The sequence below is a fragment of the Nycticebus coucang genome, chromosome 5 (genome assembly GCF_027406575.1).
Source record: "Nycticebus coucang isolate mNycCou1 chromosome 5, mNycCou1.pri, whole genome shotgun sequence".
NCBI lineage: Eukaryota > Metazoa > Chordata > Mammalia > Primates > Lorisidae > Nycticebus > Nycticebus coucang.
Window position 1 is genome coordinate 104,178,916 of NC_069784.1, and position 22,338 is coordinate 104,201,253.

The following is a 22,338-nucleotide window of genomic DNA, read 5'->3' on the forward strand; positions in this document are numbered from 1 at the left end:
AGGGGGTAAAATCTTCAAGCTAGATTATGAATATAATGATTTCTAAAATACCAGACTTTCTCTTAAGACATTTTAGCCATTCATTGCGCAGTAAGCAGTGAAGTTATAAGCTTCTCCGTATTCTGAAACTTATATCCTGAAGGTTATAACTGGAGTATGATTACGTATTCCCTCTGAAAAGACACTTCTTGTAGTCTACAGACTATCTGTGGCATCATATCTAAATCTTATAAATGGATTAATATTTACATTCGCTATTTTTCTATTTTATTCTTTTCTCCTTCCCATAATGTTTCAGGGCTAATTTTTGTCTTCTGCCAGTCCATCTCGGGGCCTCTACTTTTCAATCAAGTATAAACTGCCCAACAGGCACAGCTGGAACTCTTCTTGCTCATTAAACAAAAGATATGAAAATGAAACCAACATTTTTGTTTTTTTTTGGAAACAGAGTCTCACTCTGTTGCCCCAGGTAGAGTGCCATGGCATCATAGCTCACAGCAACCTCAAACTCCTGGCCTCAAGTGACCTTCTTGCCTCAGCTGGGACTACAGGCACCCACAACATCTGGCTATGAAACCAACTTCTTAAGGGATCAGTTACACTTATAAGAAAAGAAAAAAACAGAGTGATAGATCAAACAAATACAATAAAATGTTGACAGTTGTTGACGCTCTCACTCTCCAAAAAAACTCCCAACAACTTACAGTGCTCTACTGAACTAAAAAGAACACTGTCAAAGATTTTACTTAAGTACCTTTTGCAAGTACTCCATTGGTGTAATCTTAAGAATCATTTATTTCCCCTATATATTACCACTATATAATTCCCCCATATATTGTTTCCTCTATATTAGTCCCCCAGTAATTCCACCAAAAACAAAACAAACAAAAAAACCCTCTGATCCTTTGAGCTATTAAAGTCCTCAAAATAATCACATAAGTAAAATATAAATATCTCAGCCACAGATGTCTGCTAAGCATGTAGAATCTAATGCAGAGCTCATGCAACACTTGCCTCTGAGGTGCCTAGTGCTTTCACAGCATTCAAATCGGATCCTGAAGAGAAAGTATTTTTCGCCCCTCGGACAATGACGCCTTTTCCCTCTGCCCAATTTTCTAATTCAATCACTTTTTCCAGAAGTTGTAGCATCATAACACCTGCCAGAGAGAAGAGGGGAAGTAATAAACACATGTAAGACTCTGTAAAAACAGAAATAATTTATAGATCGTAAGATGTTGAGCAGTCCTCTTAGGTCATATGTTTTACTAATATTTTCTGATTGTGTAATGCCAATTGTATACTACTATGGAGTAAGACAAAGAGGTATGTATGACAGGCCCTGCTTTAAAAGTTTAAATTTATTAGTATAATTTTCTCCTGGGAAATCACATAAATATCTGATTAGGTAGAAAAATAAGAATATATCCTACATATGTCTTAAGAAAATTATAATGTACAATGTGGAATATGGTAATATGAAAAATTATTTCTTATGGTAAAGATAAAACACAGACTTCTCAGCAATAAATGTTAAGTGTCTCAGTCAACAAGCTATATGGATGTAACATATATGACTTCAAGGAGATCTAATATATATTGGACATATGGTAAACAGAAAAAAAGTGAGATTCCTGTCATACTCATATCACAGCTAATATAATAGGATGTTAGTTCAGGAAAGGGGTGTAAATACAAGTAAACCTTGTTCCCTGGTTGGAAACCACGCTCTGAGGAGCCCAAGGCATACTATGGAAGTGTGTCATATGCCACCAACCACCAATTCTATAATTTATAGACTAGACTGTTACTTTGGTATCTTTCAAAATTCCATTGGAGCTTCTTTAAAAATTTTTTTTTTTTTTTTTGTAGAGACAGAGTCTCACTGTACCGCCCTCGGGTAGAGTGCCATGGCGTCACACAGCTCACAGCAACCTCTTAACTCTTGGTCTTACGCGATTCTCTTGCCTCAGCCTCCCGAGCAGCTGGGACTACAGGCGCCCGCCACAACGCCCGGCTATTTTTTGGTTGCAGTTTGGCCGGGGCTGGGTTTGAACCCGCCACCCTCGGCATATGGGGCCGGCGCCCTACTCACTGAGCCACAGGCGCCGCCGGAGCTTCTTTAAAATTTAAAACAGAAACGCCAAGGACTGTCATTTTGATATCTAATCAGTAACATTTAGATATGCTTATCTTTGGTTACCTTCCAAGTTCATAAAGCTCATTGTTCTCAACATGATTCATTTTATTTTTTTCTACCTAGGAAATGCTATAGAAGCTAATATAAAGATCATAATACAGGTTAAAACTGGCAAAGAACATGTGCCACAAGTTTCCAAAACTTACTATATAGACCCCATTAAACCATGTATACTTTTTTGGAATAAAAACCCCACAATGTCAAGAATTATTAGTTTATTTGCCATTTTCTGAAGTAAACAGTAGGCAAGTGGTCCTACGATAACTATTAAACCAATATTATTAACTCACATATAAGTTGTGAGTAGATATCCTTTCTAATTGCTAACAGTAGATTGCATACACCATGGTGGTCCCATAACATTCTAATGGAATTGAAAGATTTCTATTGTCTAGTGATGTCAAAGCCATTGCCCTTTTGTAGTGCAACAGAGCACATTGCTCGTGTGTTTGTATTACAACTGCTTACAATATTCACACAGATCATGCTATACAAGTTGGTAGCCTCTGAGCAATAGGCCCTACCATATAGCCTAGGTGTGTAGTAGTCTATATCACCTAGTTTTATCTAAGTTAACTCTATGATATTCACTTACATGATGAAGAAATCGCCTAATGTTCCGATCACTGAACAATGCATTACTATATTTAAAACTGTAACCCTTCCTAAGGATGTCCTATATGCTTTAGAAATATAATTCTTGCTCTCAAATGATTTACAGTCTAATAAGGGAAATAAAAAACCCCACATATTTAGGATAAGAATAAATCTATAAAAGTAAATATGGACCTTTAATCATTACTCAAAATATTTAAGCTTCTAAAAAGTAATGCTGTCCTCCAGTATAAAAAAAATGTATACTAGTAATCTTAAACATGTTTTTACCTCATAAAATAAACATTAAGTTTGGAAAATAAAGAATGTCTAATTGAATGATTTTTCAGTAAGAGCCTTGAGGGTTCACTCATCTTCTCTCCCAACTCAACTGAACCAAACAGGTTAGATTTAGTAGGATTCTTTAGGAGAAAAAGCATCTCTAATACCTGAGAATGCATTCATTTTACTTGGATTGTTCAGAGTAAGAATGCCAATGCCATTGTCTTCCTTCTGAAGGTCAACAGATCCACCAGGAAACTGTTTCAGTTTTTCCTTCACTTCTTCTTCATGGAAGCCATGGGATGTACTATACAATGACAATCCCATTTGATGTAGCAATTTTGTCCTTGCTGACAGGGATGATGTCGTCAAAAGACTTTTTGCCATTTCTGGAAAATAGAGATGAATGTGCAATTGTCCAGATGAACAGACATTCATTTTCTAATATTACGTGTTAACAGGCTGTAATAATGGACCTTTCTGTTGAATGGGGAGTACCCCCTCATTTCTAAAAGCACTTCTTTACAAGAGGGTCAGTATGGAATTCTTTTCATTTTACCCTTCCTCTCAAACCAAATAATTCACAAAGCATGTCATTCAGTGTATCATCGAAAAATGTTAACATAATTACATTTACTGGAATCTAATACACAAGATTTAGAAAAAATATTTCTGTTCTATATTTAGCACCATCTCCTGCCTCCAGGTGGTCTTTCTCATCAGGGTATTTCTTCCAACCCTTAACTTTTTCAAAATCTAAGAATAAATTCAGTCCAAGTGTCCCCTTGGGAACAGTCTCTATGCAGAAATTTTGTAAGAGCAATCCTACCAAGAGAAATTTTATTCTTAGCATTAGAATTATTAGTATTACCTTCTGCAATGCTTTCATATAAAAAGCTGAAAGGGGCCACAAGGAAAATGAGGAAGGAAATGGGAATGTGGTTTTTGCATTCCGCAGGGTTCCATCACTCTCCTCGTCTTACTCTGTATCTACCTCCTGGGTAATCTCATCTCTGTCCCTAGGCTTTTCATTTGCTCCATGCAAACATTTTTTGTTGATACAAAAAGTCATTCAGAAAAGTATACAAAACCTAAGTTACAACTCAGTAACTTTTCACAGGTACGTTCTATAATAGAAAATGGCACCCGAGTCAAGAAACATGAAGTAACTTGAATTTCAGAAGGTCTTTTGTGCCAACTTTTGGTCATCACTCCTCAAATGTGAATAACTATATTGATTTCTAACACCCAAGACTAGTTTGCTTGCTCTTGAACTTTACATAAATTGAATAGAATACATTCTTTTATGTCCAGTTTCAACTATTTAGACTATATTACCCTTATTATGAATCTAAATAGTCTATTATTCTCATTGCTGTATTCTATTTTACATAAATATACCACAATTTATATATTCTAATGTTAATAGACATTTAGGTTGTTTTGGCATTACAGAGTTGCTGTAAAGACTCCAGCATGTGTCACTGGTCAATATGTATGCATTTCTGATGGGTGTATGCGTATATCTAGGAATGGAACTGGTTGACTGGTACACTGTTTCCCTGCTTAAACAGATCATTAAATGCTGAAGAATTGTGCAAGTTGTTTTTTAAAAAAACCACTGTTAGCTTGAAATTGACCATGGTGGGAGTATCAGCAAACACATTCTCTCTTTCTCTCTCACAGACAGTTTACCAGTACATCACCAATTACATGTAGTAATGTGCACACACAGACTTGGGCATTTGTTCAACTTTAGAGGCGTCAACTGCCAAAGAGGCTTTCAAAATGGTTGTACTAATGTACACGCCCACAGATAACGCTGCAGTTGCTCTCCAACCTTGTCATCACTTATACATCTTTCCCCCCAATTTCAGGCATTCTAGTGAACAGTATCTCATTGGGGTTTCATTTTGTATTCCTGTGATGTCTAATGCAGGTTAGCCCCTTTTTCTTTAGCTCGTTGGTCATTTGTATATTATCTTTTGTGAAGTGCCTTATAAAGCTTGTTGATCATTTTTTTCTATTTATTTGCCTTTTTATTATTGATTTGTTAGAGATGTTTTATTCTTCCCACAACTTCCCTAAAACCCATTAGACAACAAATCTTACATTTCTAACTCCAACTCAGACCTTATTTTGTACTCCTGACTCAAAGCCATTGCCTACCAGAAATAAACTTCTCTTACCCCTCACTGCCAGATACATCATAGGCTTCTCAAAATCACTGTCCAAACTGAACTCATACTTCACCTAAAACTTGTTCTTTCTTTATTCCCTCTCTTAACTATTCACTGTATCATCAACTCAGTAATTCATGCCAGAAAACCTCTAGGTCAACCCAATCTCTTTATCCTTCCTTACCTCCCATATACAGTGTACCTCTAAAACAGCTCCTCTTTCTTATTTTCCCATCTTCCTTTTTTTTTTTTTTTGAGACAGAGTTTCACTATGTCACTCTCAGTAGTGTACCATAGTGTCACAGCTCACAGCAACCTCAAACTCTAGGTCTTAAGCAATTCTCATGCCTCAGCCATCCAAGTAGCTGGGACTCCAGCCCCCCCGCCCCCACCATGTCCAGCTACTTTTTGTTGCCGCTGTCATTGTTGTTTAGCTGGCCCAGGATGGGTTCAAACCCGCCACCCTCAGTGTATGTGGCTGGTGCGTAACCACTGTGCTACGGGCTCTGAGCCCTCTATTCCTTGTAGTACTAATGTACTGCAAATCTTAATACATATCATCTAGATCAGTGATTTTAAACCAGTGTGCTATGAACATTTTTAAAGATTAATTATTTTCGAAAGAAGTTCAAAGCACAGTAAATATATTCTTGTTTTTACTTTTTTTTAATCAACATAATTTAAGTGTGTCACACAAGTTTTACTATAAGTTTAAGTCTGCCGTGAGAAAAAGGTTGAAAAACACTGATGTAGACTGATACAGTGGTCACCAATTAGTTTCACACCATTCCTTGTGTTAGTGTGGATAGCTCTGTAATCCAATCAGGACATTTTGAAGTTAAGGCTTTTATAATAAATGGTTCTCTACTACAAAAGGATCAAGTTCAATGAATGCCCTTTCTGATCTGATCTGGTTCTTATCTAAACCTTGACTCTCTTCACTCATGACATGTCTACATAATAACCAGAGTCCCACAAATCCACCATGCCATTTTATAATTAGTACCCTCCCCCCCGAAATGTTCTTTCCTCCCTCATTGGCCTGGTAAATTCCCCATCATATTTAAATCCGAATTCCTAAGTTTTTACCTAACAGTGATTTCATAAGTAGAAATAATCACTCCCTTTATTTATTCTAGAAAATTGTAAGAGCGTTATTCTATCTCAACACATGACACACATCATTTTATTTTTCATTTGCCTTCCTCGGGAGGATGTTTCCTGACAGCAGTACTCTGAAGCACATACTCGGTGTCACTAGTGCCTCGCACAGTCCTCATCACATAAAATATACTAATAAATGGTTGATGAAGGAAAATATAAACAAGTGAAAAATCATCAAGTAGCTAAAAGGAATGTCACAAATTTGTTTTAAAGCTTTAAAAATGTCTCTAATCTGTGAGTTATAAAATGATGTACGAAACCAATGAACAACATCCATCAAAAAGAAGGTTACAATGCAATATTCCCTCTTTCCACTTTACATTGCTTCATCTTCAGATGACATTTTTGTGGAAGTCTCAGCAGAATACTTGGCATTGTGTAAGTATCCATAATAAAAAGAGTACTCAGTGGGATGTAAAACTCCAAACAGACATACTTCACAAACTTGTGAACAGTATTTCAAAATTTTACCCACTTATAAACACAATATTGAAGAGACCAGCAGCCCAGCATGTCTCTTATATCTCAAGGAGAAATGTGACTCTTATTAGATTGTGACCTAATACACTATAATATATTCTAGAGGATTTAACAAAAAAGGTATTGAGGTGCTTGTTTTAGAGAATGATACACAAGAATAAGGAACTTGATGCTATTTTTTCCAAGAAAAAAGCTGCTCTATCTTGCATCACAAATCCGTGATGGGACCTGTTTTCAACTGTCATAACTTTATTTTTTCCCATAAGCATTGGGTGACTCACTGAATGGATTAGTAAGGTCTGGGTCAATGTGAAAAACAGAACTAATAAGTAACCAAGAAAGCAGTCAAATGTCACAAGCTGCAAAAGAAAATAACTAAATATTTAAAAGTACCTTTAGTATCTTCGTCTGTTATCAATTTCATACTCAATATTTAGCAATAGAGAGCAAAACTGCCCTAGGCAAAAACAAATCCTTTTCTTGGCAGTTTTCTTGCTCTCAGGTACATAGAACTCTATTGTTAAATATTACCACTAAGCTTAAGATATTTCAGTTTACTTTTAGAAACTGCATATTTATAACCATATATTTCTAATCTACACCCCTAGGAGAAAAAAATCAATGAACAGACTCTCAATGAAAAAAACGAAAGGATATAAAATAAGGGGGCCTTAGAACTTGAACATGAACCCAAAGAACAAACCTGAAAGAGAAATAAAGTGATAAAAGTAGAAAATTCAGGTCCATAGCAAATGGGAGAAAAACTTCAAATATGTTATAAAGTAGTTATGAAAAAACAAGGATTTTGGAGACTTCTTAAGTTATCACTCAAATGTAAATATCAAGTTATTTCAAGTTCTCTTAGCTAGTAGAAGAAATCTAAACTAAAAATTTCAAATTCAAATTTCAAATTATTAAGAAAGGACAAGCAATAGGGCTTGAAACAGATTAGTCAACTAAACCTGTATACTCATGACAGGATGGATTTATTATGAAGTTTTATATTCATAAGCTCCATTCATAGTCATAACCCTCTTGTCCCCAACCCACTATTCTTCCTTTTTCATCTCTCCTTTCACTACTTGAAGTTCAGTGGTCAAAATCTGTGAGAAAAATGGAAAAATATATCAAAATATGTCATTCAAAGTGAGCTGAAGTCTTCTTTGCTTTCATGAAAACAAATTTTGAAAAACTCAATAACTAGATTAGCAATTAAGACAAATATTTTAAAACAGGCTGGTATTCTTTTTTCTTTTTTTTTTTTTTTTTGAGACAGAGTCTCAAGCTATTGACCTGGGTAGAGTGCTGTGCTATCACAGCTCACAGCAACCTCAAACTCTTGGGCTTAAGCAATTCTCTTGCCTCAGCCTCCCAAATAACTGGGATTACTGGTGCTTGCTACAACACCTGGCTATTTTTTTGTTGTTGTTGCAGTTGTCATTGTTGTTTTAGCTGGCCTGGGCTAGGTTCGAACCCAGCAGCCTGGGTGTACGTGGCTGGTGCCCCATCCATTGAGCTACGGGTGCCACCCTCAGGCTGGTATTCTTCATTGGATTACTTAAAGTAGATTACAGCTAGAACTTTAGGTGCAATCTAAGAATTGCAAAAACACTGATGCATTTCTTGGCATACGGGCTATTAAGGAAACAACACTTGGCTATTATGGCCAAGAAATTAATAGGCTATGATTCAAACGTACACACATGCAATATGGTCACCCATTTGTTAAAAAGGTAATTGTGTAGCAACTGTTTGGTGAACAGCTATTTGGTGAATTATTACCAGTGATCTCCCCTTTGCTAGCTATTTCAGAAAAAAACTAAGCATCTTCATGATCAAAAGTCTTCAGTTTCACTAGGAAAACAAAATATACACACATAAACCAAAAATAATTCAAACACCTAATTGAAAATGAAGTCTTTTTCTTGAGCTTTAATAAAAGAGTTGCTTTAAATTTACATTACTGTCTTAACTTCATAAAAAGGTGTCTTTTTTTCTCTCACCAGCAAACTTTTATCACATATTCTAAGGATGTACTATAGGTGTAAACTGTGCTTGGATTATGTTAACACTAAGCATTAAATCAGTGGTTGGGATTATGATACTCTATTTCCCTTCATTTTTTTCTAGTTTTTGAAATTCTGCAGAAGTACAACAAAAATCAAGCAATACACCAGCTCTGCTGGGGAGCACGCAATTAAAGGGAAACAAGCTCAGATCACCTTTTGTTTTGTAGTTCCTTATGGTGGAGCTATGGACAGAGGAAATTATTAAAATACTCTTATTCTACATATTTTCAAAGTATTATTTCTTTTAAAAGATTGTTAGAGCTAATCTACTGCAGAATGAAAATTATATCCTATCCCCTTCCCAAAACATATTTATAAGACAAACATAAAACAATTCCCTGTTATGCTGTTGTTATTTTTTTTTTTGTCCCCTCTAAAATTCATACTGAAATTTAATCCCCAATGCACAGCATTAGGAGGTATGGCCTTTGGGAGGTGCCCTTATAAAAGAGCTTTATGGTAGTAGTTTGTTCCTCTTGCCCTTCTTTCTCCTGCCATGAAAGATCACAGGGTTCACACCCACCCGCCATTAAAGACTGAGTTTTTAAGGAGCCATTTTGGAAATGGCAGCCTTCTCCAGATGTTGGCTTTTCTAGCCTCCAAAACTGTAAGAAATAAATTTCTCTTCTTTATAAATTACCCAGTCTCAGGTGTTTTCTTGTAGCAACACAAAATACACTAAGATACAACTATATTTCTATTTTACAATTAGTTAAAATTTTCCTTTGTATGCAGCTTTCCTCTATCAAGGCTAACCTTTTTTCTTCTCTGTTGCAAACTGGAATAAGAAATACCTTGGACTACACATTAAATATACAAACACTAATGAAAGCTGATAAACAAAACCCCAAAGGTCTGTACAGATATTTCATGATAGCTGATAGTGCAGATAAGCAAAAATATTCCTCACATAAAATTCATGCAGCCCCCTAGGCCACAGGTTGGACATCCCTGTGACAGTAGCCTGTTTATTGTCACATTTACGGAGAATACAAAAGCTTTCAACCAAAGTCCTCATTTTCAGCTTTTCTTCCAAATAACAACTACATTTTTAAAAAAACAAATTATCAATGTGTCAAACGTTTAAAACCTGAGACACTCAGATCACTCCATAATTGCCTTGAATCACAAGTATTTTGAATGTGCAAGAACATAGCTCACATACAGGCTATATGATTAAAAATAGGGTTCTGAAACAGTGGAAGAGTAGTGTTACACACTACATATTCTATAAACGATGATTTTTGTGACTGTAACAACTAGGTGAAGAGCTGCTAGGTGGCCAGCTTCAGTACCCCAGTTGTTACTTCTGTACCTAGTTGTTACTTTCCCAACTCACCTTGTTTCAAGTCTATGCCTCTTCACAATCTGGCTTCCCGTCCTAGAATGGGGGAAATGCTGCTGACTGGCCGTGCCCGAAATTGATTATTATCCACTCACCTTCGGGTCAGGAACCAATAAGATGTCATGAAAAGATCAGCTGTTTTATTACAACGTTCCTCCCGCCCCCGGCTGATTTCACGCTATGCCTCTTACTGCAAGTTTGTTTCTTCCAGTGGAGTGCTAGTTCGTCAAAAAGGTCCTTTGTTATTCCTCCCCATGTCCAGTTTCTGTAACTCCAGCACTCACAGCAATAACAGGTATACAGTAGGCTTTCAGATGTGGAAATGAGGAAAGAAAAGAGAGGCGTTGGCCTTGACGCTCTCTCAAGCCCCTTTCAGCATTTTCATCCTGTAAGTTGTGATTTTACCCCCCTACACTTTTTGCAGTGCTGAACGGATTATTGCAGCGCAAATTCTAGAAGGAACCCATACTAAAACTGAGTTGATTTTGTTGTTAAAAAGCTGGCTGCACTATACAAACTTCTAATTAAGCAACATAATACATAAGTACAAAGACAATTACAAAGGTCCCAGGGGACATTACCTAAGAATTCAGGTATTAAGCTGGTGCGCTGAAAGCAAATTTCCTTTTCCTTATGGAAAGATTAACGTCGCTACTTTCTGCGCTTTCCTGGAAGTTTTAACTCTTCCTGGCCCAGCACTCTCCTTCCCTGGGCAAAGTCGGTCCGGGGCGCCCTGCAGTGCGTCCCCACGCCCAGTAGAGGGCAGGTGTGTGCTGCGTCTGCGCAGGAGACAAGCAGCGGAGCCGGGGGTGACGGGGATGCTCCCCGAGGTGTAGAGTCCATTCCACAGCGACCGTCTAGGAGTCTCCCCTGGACGGCACTAACAAGTGTAGCCCTAACAGCAGTCCCGAGGGCCCCACGGCCCTAAACGGTAGGGCGGCGACTTCCCCTTCCGGTTTTCCGCGACCCCTCTTCCCCGGCCCTGCATCCCGCCTCTTCCGCCTCTGCAGGCCCCTCTTCCGCTCTCCGCAGACCCTCTTCCGCCCCGCTGCCGTCCCAGCGCTGTCCCACGTCGCGCGGCTGCGGGTCGCGCTGTCGACGCTCCTACGCTCTCTTGCCTCTGCGCCCCTGTTTCCTTCTCCCGTGAACCGGGAAATCGCAACCCCGCCGCGAGACCACTCTTCCCGCGCCCATTTCCCGAGGGAGACTGCGACGGCGGCCTCCAGTTGTTCTTGCTTAGAATTTTCGGTTCTGCGGTGCAGGTTAGGGCTGGTGCAGGGAGGGCTGCGGAACTCCGCTTCTTGGTATGATCCACTGTAAACATAGGAGTTGTAAGAAGGAAGTCAGGTGAAGGCAATAGCGAAAAGGGAGGGTAGGGAAACATCCTGAAGGCTGTCCTTTTAAGATACCTTACCTGAGTTGAATGTCCTGAATGTGACGTTGCATTTATAAAGTTCAGAAAGCTTGAAATACTGTACCATTACCTGTATTATGCAGCAGACAGGGAGGTCATATTACACCACATAAACACAGCTACGCATTAAAGAAGTGAAAGCGGATTTTATTTAGTAACTAATGACAGAACGAGAAAACTGAGCTATGTTGCGATTTGTGCAGGTGTGATTTTTTAAGGGGAGGAAGAAAGGGGAATGTGAGCCCTCATTAGAGTCTGAAGAAGTACAAAGAGTTGTTGATCAGTGTAAATGTGATTAGGCCAGCTATATTTGTTAGCTGGCAGTTATCTAAGTTAGGATTCTAACCTCTCACAGAGGATGGGAGATAATCCTTATCCTTCATTTTAAAGGAGTGATTTTCAGATCCTTGAGAGAGGGCTTCTGAGTTGCAAGAGACACACATAATAAACCCCTCTTACTAAAAGCACGAAGAAAGGTAGATCAAGGGCCTATTGTCAATTGTGTGTTGGCTAGAACTAGTTCAGCTTAAGCAAGCACTGTACAGGTGGCTGGGGTCATCTTAGACACGGGGCTTTATGTTGCTAGAAGCTCTGCTAGAGTTTTGTCTAGTTCTCAGCGCAGGGTTTTGTATGGCGTTATCGTGTGCCTGGAGTTCTGCAGTTGTGGTAGATAAGGTATGAATAAGTAAGGGGAATATTCTAATGGCACGACACCAAGTGTTAGAGTACAGAGATGTGTATGATAGGAAGAAGTGGGAGTCCAGTTTGCGCTGGCAGGAAGAAGTTATTATTAGAAGTATTGCATTAAATTCCTTTACTATGAAATGGGATCTTAAGCCATTATGCTCTGGTGAACAGGAAAGTCACTTGATTAAATGGTGATTTGGAAGAACTTATTTGCGGGGTTGGGGGAGTGACTTAATTTATTATTTGTGCCATAATTTTGTATATGGACTTGTGATACTACAACCTTCCAACGTTGGGATCTGTGGCTAAGGGGCTTGACCTTTGGACATCTTTGTGTAGTCCCTGATAGTACCTTAGTAAGTAAATAGAAAACAAAGTCTGTCATTTGTGCATATTATTTTCATGCCCTATTTTTTTCCAAGTACATGTTTAGTTACTTGCCAGTTCTCAATATATCTACAACAAATTGAGGAGAAAAAATGTGTAGAAATTTACTTAAAAACTACCAAAAGTGGTCTAAGGTACAAGAGGAATTTGGAGAAGGGAAAAAAATCTTGGCAACTGATGAAAATTCAAGGAGAGCAGCACAATGGAAGACATTATTTTCAATACTGTTACTATGTAAACGCTAAGATAAAAAGCATTCTTTTTTCTACTCCCATGTAAACTGCTTATTCACTTACAGCTGTGGGAGTAAAATTGGAGATGAGGATTGGCAGTGATTTAAGTGTCCTGAGAAGACAGGAAGATGGGAGCTAGGAAGATATCAGATAACCAAGTTATCTGATACTTGGTTATCTGATACTTCCTATACCCTAGAAACAAAAAGTTTGCTATCCCAAGATCTAGTCCTCTTCACTTTCCCCCCTTTTATTCCAGTAGTATTCTGATTGCTCATCTAGATGTATAGAAAGTCAGCAGACCTGCACACTTAACCTGCTGTAAAAATACCTTTCATTGCAATAACCAATGTTGTAAACCAGAGACTAAAAGTTAATGCACTGCAGTATTATCATGTCAACACCTGTTTACCCTTTAACTTTTAACCCAATCTAAAAAATTGGATGGCCATTTCTTCTATTATTTGAGTTTTCATAAAATACAAGCCCAATTGTAATTATTCTCTTCCTCTTTCAAGTTGAGTCACTGTTTCACTGTTCCCCCCAGCCCATAACATGTTCTACACTCAGATTTTTTCAATATCTAGTCCTCGTAGCTTTCAGTGTTGATGCATATAAAATTTTCTTTCCTATATTCCATTTATGAACTTTTTTGCATTTTTTATAATAAGTCCAAAAGACTTTGTGTACCTTAAAAAGTATTTTGATCTAATTGAACATCTAATAGTGATGTCACCACTCCAGAAATCCCAAATGAGGGTTAATATGCATATTTTTGTCAAATAGTAAATGTATCAAGTGGCTACAATTCGTTACTTTGTGATTTTCTACTTTCTTGTCTCTCTCTCATCCTCAGTCCCTCTTTCAGACCCTTCCTACGTAATAAATGACATTGCCTACTATTCTCATAGCTATTTTTTTAAACAGTATAATTCTCTACTGGCATTAAAAATACAAATTTTTGTTTTAGAGATATAAAGTTCTTGGGCATATACAAAAAAGTTAATAAAATAACAAGAAAATTTCATAATCCCATTACACAAAAATAACCACTAATACTCGAGAATGTTTTTAAAAATAGATTGATATAATCTGGCTATAGCCATATTTATACATATGAACATTTATAAAAACATATATACTTAGCAAAATAAAGTATTATAAACACTTCTCCACAATGGCAAATATTTTTAAATTATTATTTAACAATTTGTTATTATTCTCCTTCCACTATTTTAGGTGTGTCTCTTGCAAGCAGCATTTTGTTCAACCCAGTCTAATAGTATTTATCTTTCAGGGCTGTGGTCCCCAACCCCTGGGTGCCAGACTGGTATAGGTCCCTGGCCTGTTAGAAAGTGGGGCACACAACAGGAGGTGAGCAATGGGCTAGCCAGGAAGCTTCATCTCTACAGCTTCTCCCATTGCTTGCATCACCCCCTGAGCTCTGCCTCCTATCAGATGGGAGGGGCATTAATTCTCATAGGACCATGACCCCTACTATAAACTTCATATGCCAGAGATCATACACACTCCTTAGGAAAAATATAATGCCTGATGATCTGAGGTGGCAGTGTAATGTACTTGAATCATCCTAACCCCTCCCCCACCCCACTCTGTCCATGGAAAAATTGTCTTCCATGAAACAGGTCCCTGGTGCCAAAAAGTTGGAAACCATTGTTTTAGGGGAGTTTAAGCCATTTACATTTGTTTAATTGATTTAACCTTTTTTTACTTAAGGTTTATACTTCATGATATTCTACTTTGTCTAAAGGGATATATACACACACACAAATGCATGTGTGTAAGTCCCTCCCGTTTACATACATATCTCAATGTTCATCGTCTCACTGGAGTGATTTGGACAAGAGGAAACCTGAAATAGCCTACAAAGCTCTTTGGTTTTACTTTACAAAAAGCTTGTAATTTTTAGGAGGAGCTATAAGATAATTGATTAAATAAAAGAGAGATGATTTGAGATCATAAACAAAATGCCTTGGTCAGTATTAGGTAACTAGAGTAAGGATTCCTTTATAGACTAAAAAAATTTTCTTTGGCGGAGAGAAAGAGTAGGGTGTCTGAGCCTGGCAACTTCCTTGCAGAACCACTGAGAAGAACCACAGGATCTGATGGCTATGGATCTGGGCCACAGGCAGGCAGAAATTTTGCCGAAAAATTCCTGTGCCCTAAGTGACGTGTGGAATCAGAAAGCTGCAAGACTTGAAAAAGCGATGCAAACTCTGGTTGTGTGAATTTCACAGGCAACTTAATGTGTTTTTATCTCAGGGACTAGATTGCCCGCCTTTGCACAATTATATAAACCCCTCAGAATGTTGTTAGACCACCAAGGCAGACAGTAGCAATCCTTAAAGTCTGACCTTAAAATTGTCCACTTTCCAGTCAGAATGGAGGCGTTAGAAACTCATTTGAGCCAAAGTAAAAGAAAATCAAATTCCTTGTGTACTTATTTATGGCTTGAGATTTATACCTCAAGTTATATATGCTTCTTGTCTTTGAGTGTGCACATGTGTATATGATTTTTCTGAATTATCGTTACGTGAACCATTCCATTTTATTACCCTCAATGATTTAGAAGTTAGACATTCTGATTTTAATTCTACAGGGCCTCACAAAAGTCACCATATATAGGAAGAATTATAATAGCAGATATCCTGGAACATGTTTGCCATGAGAGAGAGAGAAAACTTCTTATGTGTGCAGAAAGAAGTGACCAACACATAGAGAATATTTTGCAAATATTTTGATGTTTCGTAAATAAAGGTATATTTAGCTACAATTTCCCATTTTCCCTATGAATGGTGACTTGTAGGACATCCTGTATTATGGTTATTTACATTTTCCAAGAATCCGTCAAAACAAAGTATGACGTTTTAATTTACTCTGTTTTGTTATTGGTTCATTGAGGGTGAAAAGAATTAGGTGACACTGCTTGCATTTGTTAGGTAAAATCCCTCTTATAGTTGTGATTTCCTCCTTTTTTGGTTAAAAAAAAATTAGCATTTTTACTTTCACCTTCCTTTCTCTTTTTTGGTTTTTGGGTTTTGTTACATATTTTAATTTACTACAAAATTGTTTTTGTACATTGTGTATCTCAGTAATTTTTCAAAGTTTCATTTAGTGTTCTAGATCCTATTTAGAAGAATGTAGACTTAACCTTGTATTTCGTTTTTACATTTTTCCCAATAGGAACATCGTATTGCCTATTTCTTAGCCCATGGATATGAGCTACCTTTTCCCTTATTCCCACATGAATTTCAAGTTGGCTAGTGATCTATTCTTAGGTTTCACCTTTCCCTTATTCTTTTCTTCTGCTAGAGGAGAAAGCTGAGGCCAACCTGATATTTGTACTTTTATGTAAGATTCCTTTCCCTCATTTATATGTTGGTAGGACTTTTATACAATCCTACGGTGTTATCTGTTGTTACACAAATGTTGCTTAGGCATAAATCTCTTCTCGGTGATAGATTATGGGGCTACATCGCCAAGCTGACAGGTGGGGAGTGAGTAGCAGGTTCATCCCTGATAATTCCAGTATTACGTCACATTCTCCTGTTCTATGTACATTCTCTGGGCAGGTCCTGGGTGAATTTACCCTCTAGTCCCCTTTTTGATCTATTCTACTTTGCAAAAGATGAACTCTCAACGTCAGTTGGTTTATAGCCAATGACAATTACTGGAAAGAAACTGTAGGGTTAGAGAAAGATGGAGACTATGGCTTTCTTCCATCTTTTTGCCAGTGGTGTTACAATCGACAGGAGTTGTGTTTCCCAGTGTGGCCCCAGCTCCATCTCAGTGACCCTGATCCCTGTACTCCGATAACACCGCTTCCTTTTATCCCTTCGAGTGATTTCCCACTGTTTGAGCTTTGGCGGGTCTCACTGTCCTCTACTGGGCTTCTCTGTTCATCTGTGTGTAGCCATTTCCCTCAAACAAAGTCCCTCTGTTTTAATACTCAAGTGGTTTTTGTTTTACGGATTAGATCTTCACACACACCCAGAATGCTTTATACTTAAGTATAAGCCTCAGTGCACTTGTGATTGTGCATTTTTAAAAAAGTCTTTATGTTTTTCTTCCTCACCTCTATATGGTATAGTGATTGGCAGATGATAGGAACTGAATAATTATTTACTGAAGGAATGAATGAATAAATTCTTCAATCGTTTCAGTCGCTTTGTCACTTATATTTTCCACTGGAAGAAAGAAGGGACAACAGAAAGAGGCAGAGGAAGCCGTACTTGCTAATACATCCTCATGTCATCTGAGCACCAAGAAAAGCTAATTCACATACAAAAATCAAGTAGCATCTGCCCAAATAATTAAAACAACCTGGAATATTTTAATGTGCCAAAGAAAAGCACAGGAAATTTATGCAGGTAACTTGAGAAGCCCATAATGGGGAAACTAAACCTGATGTGGAAGATACACGTCCAGAGGAGAACCAAGTGAACACTGAATTGGTTTTGTTTTAATGTGAAACATGTTCTTTCCTGTCTTTTTTTTCTCTGACAAATGACTTGAACTTGAATGAATCATGCCACATTTTGAAATGTGTTACTATATATCTAATTTGATAGGAAAAAGGAGAGAATTTATTTTGAAATTTTAGAAATTCTAAAATGTGTATTAATTTTTTTTTCTTTTTTTTTTAATTGTTGGGGATTCATTGAGGGTACAATAAGCCAGGTTACACTGATTGCAATTGTTAGGTAAAGTCCCTCTTGCAATCATGTCTTGCCCCCATAAAGTGTGACACACACTAAGGCCCCACCCTCCTCCCTCCATCCCTCTTTCTGCTTCCCCCCCATAACCTTAATTGTCATTAATTGTCCTCATATCAAGATTGAGTACATAGGATTCATGCTTCTCCATTTTTGTGATGCTTTACTAAGAATAACGTCCATCCAGGTTAATACGAAAGATGTAAAGTCTCCATTTTTTTTAATGGCTGAATAGTATTCCATGGTATACATATACCACAGCTTGTTAATCCATTCCTGGGTTGGTGGGCATTTAGGCTGTTTCCACATTTTGGCAACGGTAAATTGAGCTGCAATAAACAGTCTAGTACAAGTGTCCTTATGATAAAAGGATTTTTTTCCTTCTGGGTAGATGCCCAGTAATGGGATTGCAGGATCGAATGGGAGGTCTAGGTTGAGTGCTTTGAGGTTTCTCCAGACTTCCTTCCAGAAAGGTTGTACTAGTTTGCAGTCCCACCAGCAGTGTAAAAGTGTTCCCTTCTCTCCGCATCCACGCCAGCATCTGCAGTTTTGAGATTTTGTGATGTGGGCCATTCTCACTGGGGTTAGATGGTATCTCAGGGTTGTTTTGATTTGCATTTCTCTAATATATAGAGATGATGAACATTTTTTCATGTGTTTGTTAGCCATTCGTCTGTCGTCTTTAGAGAAAGTTCTATTCATGTCTCTTGCCCATTGATATAAGGGATTGTTGGCTTTTTTCATGTGGAATAATTTGATTTCTCTGTAGATCCTGGTTATCAAGCTTTTGTCTGATTGAAAATATGGAAATATCCTTTCCCATTGTGTAGGTTGTCTCTTTGCTTTGGTTATTGTGTCCTTAGCTGTACAGAAGCTTTTCAGTTTAATGAAGTCCCATTTGTTTATTTTTTTTGTTGTTGCAATTGCCATGGCAGTCTTCTTCATGAAGTCTTTCCCCAGGCCAATATCTTCCAGTGTTTTTCCTATGCTTTCTTGGAGGATTTTTATTGTTTCATGCCTTAAGTTTAAGTCCTTTATCCATCTTGAATCAATTTTTGTGAGTGGGGAAAGGTGTGGGTCCAGTTTCAGTCTTTTACATGTAGACATCCAGTTCTCCCAACACCATTTATTGAATAGGGAGTCTTTCCCCCAAGGTAAGTTCTTGTTTGGTTTATCAAAGATTAGGTGGTTGTAAGATGTTAGTTTCATTTCTTGGTGTTCAATTCGATTCCAAGTGTCTATGTCTCTGTTTTTGTGCCAGTACCATGCTGTCTTGACCACTATGGCTTTGTAGTACAGACTAAAATCTGGTATGCTGATGCCCCCAGCTTTATTTTGTTACAGAGAACTGCCTTAGCTGTACGGGGTTTTTTCCGGTTCCATACAAAACGCAGAATCATTTTTTCCAAATCTTGAAAGTACGATGTAGGTACTTTGATAGGAATGGCATTGAATAGGTAGATTGCTTTGGGAAGTATAGACATTTTAACAATGTTAATTCTTCCCATCCATGAGCATGGTATGTTCTTCCATTTGTTAATATCCTCTGCTATTTCCTTTCTGAGGATTTCATAGTTTTCTTTATAGAGGTCCTTCACCTCCTTCGTTAGGTATATTCCTAGGTATTTCATTTTCTTTGAAACTATGGTGAAGGGAGTTGTGTCCTTAATTAGCTTCTCATCTTGACTGTTATTGGTGTATACAAAGGCTACTGACTTGTGGACATTGATTTTATATCCTGAAACATTACTGTATTTTTTGATGACTTCTAGGAGTCTTGTGGTTGAGTCTTTGGGGTTCTCTAAGTATAAGATCATGTCATCAGCAAAGAGGGAGAGTTTGACCTCCTCTGCTCCCATTTGGATTCCCTTTATTTCCTTGTCTTGCCTAATTGTATTGGCTAGAACTTCCAGCACTATGTTGAATAGTAAAGGTGACAGAGGACAACCTTGTCTGGTTCCAGTTCTAAGAGGAAAAGCTTTGAGTTTTACTCCATTCAGTAAAATATTGGCTGTGGGTTTGTCATAGATAGCTTCAATCAGTTTTAGAAATGTGCCACCTGTGCCTATACTCTTCAGTGTTCTAATTAGAAAAGGATGCTGGATTTTATCAAATGCTTTTTCTGCATCTATTGAGAGGATCATGTGATCTTTATTTTTGCCTCTGTTAATATGGTGGATAACGTTTATGGACTTGCGTATGTTAAACCAGCCTTGCATCCCTGGATGAAGCCTACTTGATCATGATGAATGACTTTTTTGATGATAAGCTGTAATCTATTGGCTAGGATTTTGTTGAGAATTTTTCCATCTATATTCATGAGTGAGATTGGTCTGAAATTCTCCTTTTTGCTTGGGTCTTTTCCTGGTTTTGGTATCAGGGTGATGTTTGCTTCATAGAATGTGTTGGGGAAGATTACTTCTTCCTCAGTTTTTTGGAATAATTTCTGCAGTACAGGAATAAGCTCTTCCTTGAAGGTTTGATAGAATTCTGGAGTGAAGCCATCTGGACCAGGGCATTTTTTAGTTGGAAGCTTTTTTATTGTTTCTTTGATCTCAGTGCTTGAAATTGGTCTGTTCAGGAGGTCTATTTCTTCCTGGCTAAGTCTAGGGAAAGGGTGTGATTCCAAATATTGATCCATTTCCTTCACATTGTCAAATTTCTGGGCATAGAGTTTCTGGTAGTATTCAGAGATGATCTCTTGTATCTCTGTGGGATCAGTTGTTATTTCCCCTTTATCGTTTCTGATTGAGGTTATTAGAGATTTTACTTTTCTATTTCTAGTTAGTCTGGCCAATGGTTTATCTATTTTATTTATTTTTTCAAAAAACCAACTCCTTGTTTCATTAATTTTCTGAATGATTCTTTTGTTTTCAATTTCATTGATCTCTGATTTGATTTTGGATATTTCTTTTCTTCTACTGAGTTTAGGCTTAGATTGTTCTTCTTTTTCCAATTCCATAAGATCTCTTGTGAGATTGTTGATGTGCTCTCTTTCTGTTTTTTGAATGTAGGCATCTAAAGCGATGAATTTTCCTCTCAAAACTGCTTTTGCAGTATCCCAGAGGTTTTGGTAGCTTGTGTCTTCATTGTTGTTATGCTCAAGGAAGTTAATGATTTCCTGTTTTATTTCTTCCTTCACCCATCTGTTATTCGACAGAAGATTGTTTAATTTCCATGCCTTTGGGTGGGGTCGAGCATTTTTGTTAGAGTTGAGTTCCACCTTTAGTGCCTTATGGTCTGAAAAGATACAAGGTAAAATTTCAATTCTTTTGATTCTGTTGATATTTGTTTTGTGTCCCAGGATATGATCAATTTTGGAGAATGTTCCATGGGGTGATGAGAAGAATGTATATTCTTTATCTTTGGGGTGGAGTGTTCTATATACGTCTATCAAGCATAGTTGTTCTAGGGTCTCATTTAAATCTCTTACATCTTTGTTTAATTTCTGTTTAGAGGATCTGTCCAGCTCTGTAAGAGGTGTGTTAAAGTCCCCTGTTATGATGGTATTATCAGATATCATATTGCTCAGACTGAGTAAGGTCTGCTTCAAGAATCTGGGAGCATTTAAATTGGGTGCATAAATATTTAGAATTGAAATGTCTTCTTGTTGTAGTTTTCCCTTGACCAATATAAAGTGACCATCTTTGTCTTTTTTGACTTTAGTTGCTTTAAATCCACATGTATCTGAAAATAAGATTGCAACTCCTCTTTTCTTCTGAATTCCATTTGCCTGAAAAATTGTCTTCCAACCCTTGACTCGGAGCTTTAATTTGTCTTTTGAAGCCAGGTGTGTTTCTTGCAGACAGCAAATGGATGGCTTGTGTTTTTTAATCCAGTCAGCCAATCTATGTCTCTTCAGTGGGGAATTCAAGCCATTAACATTTATTGAGATAATTGATAAGTGTGGTAGTATTCTATTCGTCTTATTTTGTGAGAGTCCATTGCTTAGTTTTATCTTTTGCATCAGTGTGGAGGTTAGGTTCTGTCCTTTGATTTCTGAGTTCTTACTTTGCTGCTGATCCATTGTGGTGGTCAGTGTGCAGAACAGGTTGAAGTATTTCCTGTAGAGCTGGTCTTGTTGTGGCAAATTTCCTCAATGTTTGTATATCCGTAAATGATTTGATTCCTCCATCAATTTTGAAGCTTAGCTTAGCAGGGTACAGAATTCTGGGCTGAAAATTGTTCTGTTTAAGTAGATTAAAGGTAGATGACCATTGTCTTCTTGCTTGGAAAGTTTCATTAGAGAAGTCTGCGGTCACTCTGATGGATTTGCCCCTGTAGGTCAACTGGCGCTTACTCCTGGCATCTTGCAGAATCTTTTCTTTTGTCTTGACTTTGGACATGTTCATCACAATGTGTCTTGGAGAAGCTCGGTTAGAGTTGAGGCGACCCGGGGTCCGATATCCCTCTGAAAGCAGTGTGTCAGAATCTTTGGTGATGTTTGGGAAATTTTCTTTTATAATATTGTCTAGTATGGCTTCCATTCCTCTGGGGCATTCTTCTTCCCCTTCTGGAATTCCTATAACTCATATGTTGGAACGCTTCATAAAGTCCCATAATTCTGACA

At 37.7% G+C, this 22,338-nt stretch overlaps 1 protein-coding gene across 2 annotated transcripts in view; it reads right to left on the bottom strand.

Moving 5' to 3' along the window:
- The window catches only part of ECHDC1 (ethylmalonyl-CoA decarboxylase 1), a 35,474-nt gene extending 24,432 nt beyond the window's left edge, over positions 1–11,042 (bottom strand). Inside the window, exons 1-3 of one of the 2 annotated variants that reach the window (XM_053590414.1) lie at positions 10,893–11,042; positions 3,241–3,462; positions 1,015–1,157 (exon numbers count right to left, since the gene is read on the bottom strand). In XM_053590414.1, the coding sequence (XP_053446389.1) occupies positions 1,015–1,157; positions 3,241–3,460 (363 nt within the window). In that variant the 5' untranslated portion in view covers positions 3,461–3,462; positions 10,893–11,042. Of the gene's footprint in view, positions 1–1,014; positions 1,158–3,240; positions 3,463–10,305; positions 10,427–10,892 lie in introns of those variants that run through there. The other variant, XM_053590413.1, reaches the window with a different exon arrangement.
- Positions 11,043–22,338: the final 11,296 nt, after the last annotated feature.